Below are 7,775 nucleotides of genomic sequence, written 5' to 3' on the forward strand. Positions count from 1 at the left end.
TATAGGTCTAATTTAAGAATTAAAAAAGGCACACTCTTTTCCCTATAAGGTACGGTTATTCAAAGTGGGATGAAAACCGTCGTACTCCTGGTATATTTTGATATATATCCTGGTATAGATCAATGGACAACATGCAGGAAGGGGTGGGGATATAAGGAAATGTGTTCGTGATTTACATGTTTACTTTTTCCATAAATAAACAGAAACAGCAATGATATCAGAGATAGTAAGCAAATATATGAAAAAGAAAAAGTCTTTGCATTGTTCTTCTGTTGCTTCATGCTTTGTATATGTTTTTGAAGTAAGACGGTCTAATCAATGTTTTGCTGCACCACACGCAGACAAAGCATCAATACAAGTTCATAAATCCCCAGTAAATAGCAATACAATATTTCTCCTGATATTTCTGTGAAATAGTCTGTGCCTGAGTCATCGATTAAGATGACTGTGGTTGTCACACATTACGCATTTTTTTTAAATTCCTTTTGTTTTATTTGACTTTTAAGTGGTGAGTCAAACCAGCATAAATGGCTCTGGGCAATTTTCAGGGCTAGTGTTGATGTTTTCCGCGATTATACTGCGCAGGTCCGCTAGGTGATCCGCCCATGGCCTGTTCAATTCAAAAATTATTGTGTAAAGAAAACAAGATGCCTGTTTAAGTATGTAAATAAGCCATAGCTCACAACACGCTCCACTATCCCCAGACCAGGTCCCTGAGCGCATGCGGGTATCCGTGAAAACGTGCACGTGCATTTGTGTATGTGTATATGTGCGAGTGTGTGTGTCAGGGCTGGGATTTCGGGTTAAATATTCAAAATGGCGGACGGAGGAGCAGCGAGTCAAGATGAGAGTTCAGGAGCAGGTAATGATTACAGCATTTTACATATTCATACTCATATTCAAACTGTGTTACTCACAATTTATGTTAACGGCATACTGATGAAATGCAGATTGATTAGCAGATATGGGCGATATTAGGCGCTGTTTTAGTTTACACACAGCTAGCCAACTGTAATTTGACAGAGGAGGAAACGAGCCTTTGCAGTGCGACGGCAAATTACATGGAAACATGCCTCCCCCCCTTTGTGTGATTAGACGGCTGTACGCCGCTACATATTCATACCTCTGTCGACAAATACAATTTAGCATATTTTATTAGTAATCGCCATCGTGGCTCTGGTTCATGTATGACATATTTAGACCTTTCACGAACGCGGTTTGATTGAAATGATTATGCTAGGTGGCTAGCGTTAGCTGCCGTGCTAGCGCTTGGCTTTGTGTTGATGCACACACCGAAGCTTTTGAAACGGGTTTGCATATTCATTTTAGCCGAGTCGGGCAGCGGCTGCGCTCGTATGTTTTCAAAGAGTCGTTTATAAGGGAGGAGGGTGTTATTTAATCCAACTGTAGCAGACCTTCCCTTTGTTAAAGACACACGGAGTCAGCTCGGAGTGCTTGTGCTCGACGTGATTTTTATAGCGGAGCGTTTTGCCCCAGCCTTTTGTGTGCTCGGCGCAGCGGAGCCACGGCACAGCCTGTTGTGTTATTCATGCGGGGCCTGCCTGCCTGAGCCAGAGTGTGCGGAGTTCAGCGCGTTACAGCAGTCGACGAGGAGCACACAATAAATGCATGTCAACACAATAACGTGTCACGACGCCGGATGACTTTTCAAATGTGGCCTCCCGTGTTTCATTTGAATACGGCTGTCCTCCAAGCGGCTAACTGGCTACAACTTGTCAGCCCTTTATCGGCTAACTTTACGTACACGGCGGTTTTATTTCTAATTTTTTTTTAAGTTTAGTACAGATACATATGTAGTAAGATGTTGAGATGAATGTGTTTGACATCTTTATTTCGGAAGTTAAACAGTTAGAAATTTGGGTGGAGCACTTTTTAAAAAATATTATTATTTTAAACTTGAGGTGGGAGTAGTCTGGCATCGGCTTGGTCCTGGTCTGCCAGGCGAACTAATCCATCTCATTACAATGTGTGTAATTTATTTGTGCAGCTTTTAATTGCGCCTGACGTAACGGTTTTGAGAACCGGGTTTGTACGCGTCATGCGTGTTTGTTGCTGGAGTTCTTGGGCTGAATTCAAAGATTATACCTGTGTATCCCCCACCCGCCACCCCCAGGCACAGGGAGGGGTGGTGAGGCCCACTTCCGGAAGGCCACAGTAATAACAGGCAGGGCATTCTTATTATTCACTCTGCTGCTTTCATGGCCGGGCAAGACACAGCTTGATGGCACTTTTTCTTCTCCTTTAGTCCATGTAGCTGAGCTTGCTGTTTAGTTTGTTTTATAGAAGCGTGTCTGAGGTTTGTAGTAACAGTAAAGAGCAGGTAATTATCTTTGCTGTTCAAGTTTTTATATTTGAGAAAATGCGCCAGAAAAGCTTTTGTGTGACACATCAGGTGTGTGTGTGTGGGGGGGGTTCTTGTTTTGTTTTGTTTTTTTTGTTTTTTTTAAGTGGTTTAACTGGCTCATTATCTTATAATTACAGAGGAACGTATTGTCCCTTAGCAAGTTAAAACAAGGTTTAGGTTTGGGTTTTTTTGTTAAGGATTCTTGAATAAGATTGAATTCTTTCCTATGTAGATACACTCATTTCAAACTTTGCCCACATTGTTAGCAACTTTATGCGCAGACAGGCATTACAGGCAGTTTCCTTCTATATTGCAAGACAGTTATGAATCTAAAAGATATAGATTGTTTGAGAAGAAAGGCCATAAATGGTTTAATATTCAAAATAATGCTCGAAGTGTTACATTCTAATGTGTCTGTTAACATTTTGACTGTCTGGAATTTTAAAAAAAAAATCTTGCATATTAAATTTGGGCACTTAAGAACATACGAGAAGTAATTCTGTCTTCCTCACACTCGGTCTACTTTTCTCATTTAATCAGTTTTACAGTTCCACCCTCATTCCAGCCTTGTAGTTCCATCATGAATATTCATTGATGTAAACACAGTTGTTATGAATAATGCATCATTCGCCGTAATAAATTCAGGACATGCCATCTCAAAGTACTGAGAAGGCCTCCATGAAAGCTCCAGTCAGACGACTTCTTCTTCTTTTTTTTTTTTTCTTAAATGGAGGAAAATTATAACCAAAAAAAGAGCTCTTTTGTGCCCTCGGGTTGTAACTACTTGTTTTGTTTTTGGTGATCTCTGGTAAAGAGAGCAATTCCTTATTAAACAGTGCAGCAAGGTAAAGCAGATGTTTCCAGCTGGTCTTTATCTGTAAAAACGGAGGCTTTTTAAGACAAATGACACACTAATTTGGAAGATTAAATCAGACTCTATATACTAAAGATTGGAAGTAGTCACATTGTTCCTGATGATGACTGTCATGTGCTTAACATAATTAAGATCACTAGTATTAGTAAACATTTGTATTTCATTAAAATGTTTTTTTAATGCTGCAAACACGATATAATGCTAAGCACGTTAAGAAAACAGAGGCCTTTTGTCTGAAAATATCCAGACTGAAATATCATTGCAATAATGCCTGTCCTTTAAATAGATGAGATTAAAATGTTGGCTTGTATCAACAGTCAGGAAGCTGGATACTTTTTTTTTCCAAAGGAAAAAGGCTGCACTGTTTTCCTGTTAGACAAAAGTAAAACACACAACACATTAGGGCTGCACGATTTTGCATAAAATGAGAATCACGATTTTTTTGGCTTAGAATTGAGATCACGATTCTCATTTCCAGTATAAATATTTATTGCACTTATTAACTGCACATCATCTTCGTAACAGTTGAAACTGAACATAAAAACAATAAATAAACATAAAAACAACAAATGTCTCACGTTTTGTTGTTGCCGCAAAATGTTGTACTGCTTGAAATTCCGTCTCCACCGTTGCTCGACACTGCGTGTATAGAGCAGGTAGTGCAACAATAGAAAAATAGTTGCGGGACGGCACTGTGTAGCGTTTGTCTAGGGTGTTGATCATTTTCCTAAATCCCTCGTTTTGCACAGTGTTGATGGAGCCATATCTTTGGTCAGGTGATAAGTAATAGCCTCCATAATGTCTTTGTGCCTGCGGGAGTTCGACGTGTATGGGGAAGCGCTGTATAAGGTTCCCGTTATTGATGTTTGGGTGGTTGACCGGGACGGATTTTCTCCTGTCACTTTCTCGTCATCCCTGACGTGCTCTCCGTTGTTTTTTCCCTGCTAATTTTAGCATCACACGGCACAGCTTCTGTATCACGTGGTATAAGGCTCCGCCCTTGTCATTTGTTGAGCAGGAAGAGTGAGCGCTTGTTTTCATGCAGATTACGTCCCGCATCAAAATGCGGTACAATCGTGGTCGTCGTCAGATCGCACATAAGTATGAATCGAGATCGCGATTTTCTAACGATTAATCGTGCAGCCCTATAACACATTAATAATCAAATGTTCATGCATGTGCTGTTTTCTTAAGGGCAGGGATAGCTCAGTAGGTAGAGTGGTGGCCCCATGATCGGAAGGTCGGGGGTTCAACTCCACTGAATGGCTACTCTGAGGTACCCCTGAGCAAGGTACCGTCCCTACACACTGCTCCCCGGGCGCTGCATTGGTGGCTGCCCACTGCTTCACTGGGTGAATGGGTTAAATGCAGAAGAACTATTTCCATATGGGGACTAACACATACACATTATTATTATTATTATTATTATTATAAGTGGTGAATGTGTGTCTGAATTCAGACTGTAGTACTGGTTCATGTGGCTAACCTCTGTACGTGCCTATTTGAAGTAGCTGAGTTGTTGTCCCTGAGAAACTTCACTTTAATTTGGTTAGATTGAATTTCCCACCTAGCCTATAGACAGTTGGCTAATGACCACCCTAGAGAGATACCACAGTAGCTTGCAGTGATGTTATCCCCATTACTGTTCATCAAATTACACTGCTTCCAGTGTTTGGCTCATTTGTGAGCTCAGTCCACTGTTGCTGCTTCGACCCTCTGTTGTCAGACTGTTTGGGTTTAATACACTGACTGGTATTAAAAGCGATTTTGAATTGTTTGGGTATTCATTTTGATGCTGCATTAAACCACAAAGCTTTTTGCCTAGTTTTAATTGCCTCAAACTGAATGATTATCTGTCGTAACCGTACACCAGACTGTTCCAAACCAGTCTAAGTATTTAAGACTGATCCAGATGTGGAAAAGTGGTCTGGATGTATTTTATATTTAAGATGAAGGATATAGGTAGCAGGACAGAATGTGGATGTGCTAATTAAGTTTCATTCTGTCTCAAGTTGAATCTCTCCGCTCACATTAACGGCTCTGCAGTATTCAGCCAGCCATCCCATATTACTGCACTAATGAGATAGCTATTTAGAATTCTCTTTGCAGGGTATTTGTATAAAGCATTGTTCCACAGCAAGGTTTTGCAAACCCATTCAACCAAGTAGCTGTACATGTGTTGGAGTGCACTGCTGATAACTGTGTCTACTTCTCCTTTGTTTTCTCATTTGGTTGCATTAAGTCAAGAACAGAAGACTTATTTCTTAACCTCTCATGTGCACTTTGTTGAGATGGCCTCTTTGAGACTTTGCAGGCTAGTGTGACATTTCCCATAACTGCCTTAGTAAACAATAGGCTTGAGTCAGGCTAAAATCTATTGTATGGAGGCTCAACACTGGACATCAGTACACAGAAGTGTAGGTATACTTTCTAGAAGCATATAAATGAAGGCTATTGGTGTGGTCTGAGGCTTTGTGAGCATAATAACAATAGTGGGGGACTGAGGGGTCCAAACCCCAGTTCCTGGGGTTGTCAAAACAGAGCAGAGGTTTCTGACAAAAATTCCCCCCATTCCAGGGTGCATAGCGAAGAATATTAGGTCAAGCAGTGTTTCTGGAGCTTGACCCTTTTTAAAAACAGTTGTCCCTAGAGTTGTTAACTAAACAAATATGTTTGTGTTTGTAATTATTATAAAAATGTGCCTTGAAAGCACTCACACAAATTATAGAATTACAATTACACCAAAGGATATACTACACAGCTCTTACTTGCCTTCTTAATTGTACCAATCAAAATTCTGCCCATAATGGAACATAACAGCTATGTCTCCTAATGCTTATATGTTGGGAAGTCTATTTATAAAATTATCACAACTTAAAAAATTCTTGACAAAGTTTCAAGCAGTTTGGTTTGTTAAAAGTCACAATGACATCTGTCATTGTGTATATTAAGATAAAGTTAAATAAAAAACACCAGATTTCATAAAACGGTAACATGCTCTATAAAATATAGTTAAGATGCCTATGCATGTGTTTATTTGGCAGACGGGCAAGACACACAAAAGAGAGATCTGATCATTTTTTTAAAGCACAAAAAGGCCAAGAATGTAGAAAGACCCTCAGAAATATCAAATCAAGTCTTAATTAGAAAGGAATGAAGTGCTTATAGAAATGTTTCATAATAGTGTCATCAGTCAGAGGCAACAGAGAGGGTAGAGCTGGACAGAGAGTTGAGGACAGTCAGAAAGAGGAGTAGAGTCTGGTAAGTTTGCTGAGCATTTATTTCTTTTCTTAAATAAAGGGTACACTCTTATTTAGATAATCTATTTGCTACCAACTACAAGATGGCACAAGCAGGTTAGCAGCAGTAAGCGGTGTTCTCTGAATTTCTTTAAAAGTCCTGAGATGCACAAAAAGAGAGCTGGGTTATCTCATTTAGTGTTCGGGTTGTCCGTGTGGTTTAGGCAAGGCGCAGTAGACTCAGTATGACTGCTCACAAGCTGTGACTGTTACCTGGACTTTTCTCACCTCGATGTCTAATCCGTGTCTGGCATTTGCAAACTAACATCTAGAAGAGTTCAGGGCTCCAGTGCGTGTGTGTGAAAGTATATAAAATGGTAACATTTTTGGTTGTGGTGGGAATTTGTAACAAAAGCTGCTGAATATTCATCGGTTGAAGATTCTCATTTGTTTGGATTTCAGTTACAGTAAACCTCTTACTTTTGGGTGTTCAATCATTGGTCAAAATCAGATGTTTTGAAGATATCATCTTGAGCTTTGGGAATAAAAATAATTGGCAGATTAAATGATAATGAAACTAAATCTTAGTGGTGACTCTAATGAACAACATCCATTTGCCACTCAGTTAAAATATACATCATACTTCGCAATGGTTGTGTTTGCAGCTATTTGGGGTATGTCAGACAAAAAAAATCTCAAGTGTCTCTGGCTATCTGCAGTTTAGAGATGGCTGCCATTATACCTTGGTGAGTGAAGGCTTGCTTGTGCTGACAAAGGTGTGTTTGTTTTCCAGTATGTACTTTGTTAAAGCCACTGGGGCCTTCTTGGCATTGTTTCCCTTGGTCAGCTAGTATGTAAATGCCTTTCGTCAGGCAGGAGGATAAGTGAAGAAGTTGATTAGAGCTTTAGCCAGGAGCAGTTGTTGTAGATTTAGTTGGTAAGCCCCTTCCCTTCTAGACCACAATACAACCATGCATTCCAGTCCAGTCGCTATGACTCACTGGACACCAGTGCAGCACCGTAACCGAGCCGCTTCCCTGCTGTATTAGCACTCGGCGCTTGTTGGAAATGAATTTAAAAGGGCTTCAAAGGAAATACTATTGGAATGTAAAGCTAATTTAAATATGCTAATCCCCAAGCACAACATAAACGTACACAGCAACAGCCCGCCACCCACTTTCTGTAGCCGCTCGCTGTGGAATGCCTTAGCCACAGGGGGTCTAGCAGTAATGACAGGCTTGTGGTGGATTAATGTGAAGTTATTTATTTCCGATTGAGCAAGCTCCCCCCTCTTGCG

General features: G+C 40.3%; 1 protein-coding gene across 7 annotated transcripts in view; it reads left to right on the forward strand.

Moving 5' to 3' along the window:
- Positions 1–811: 811 nt before the first annotated feature.
- The window catches only part of pou2f1b (POU class 2 homeobox 1b), a 20,358-nt gene continuing 13,394 nt past the window's right edge, over positions 812–7,775 (forward strand). For all 7 annotated transcript variants that reach the window (XM_005733897.1, XM_013911059.1, XM_013911060.1 and 4 more), the window contains exon 1: positions 812–862. In XM_005733897.1, coding sequence (XP_005733954.1) covers positions 817–862 — 46 coding nt within the window. In that variant the 5' untranslated portion in view covers positions 812–816. The remainder of the gene's footprint in view (positions 863–7,775) is intronic.

The sequence above is a fragment of the Pundamilia nyererei genome, unplaced genomic scaffold (assembly GCF_000239375.1).
Source record: "Pundamilia nyererei isolate P.nyererei 1_Seehausen unplaced genomic scaffold, PunNye1.0 scaffold00055, whole genome shotgun sequence".
NCBI classification, from domain to species: domain Eukaryota; kingdom Metazoa; phylum Chordata; class Actinopteri; order Cichliformes; family Cichlidae; genus Pundamilia; species Pundamilia nyererei.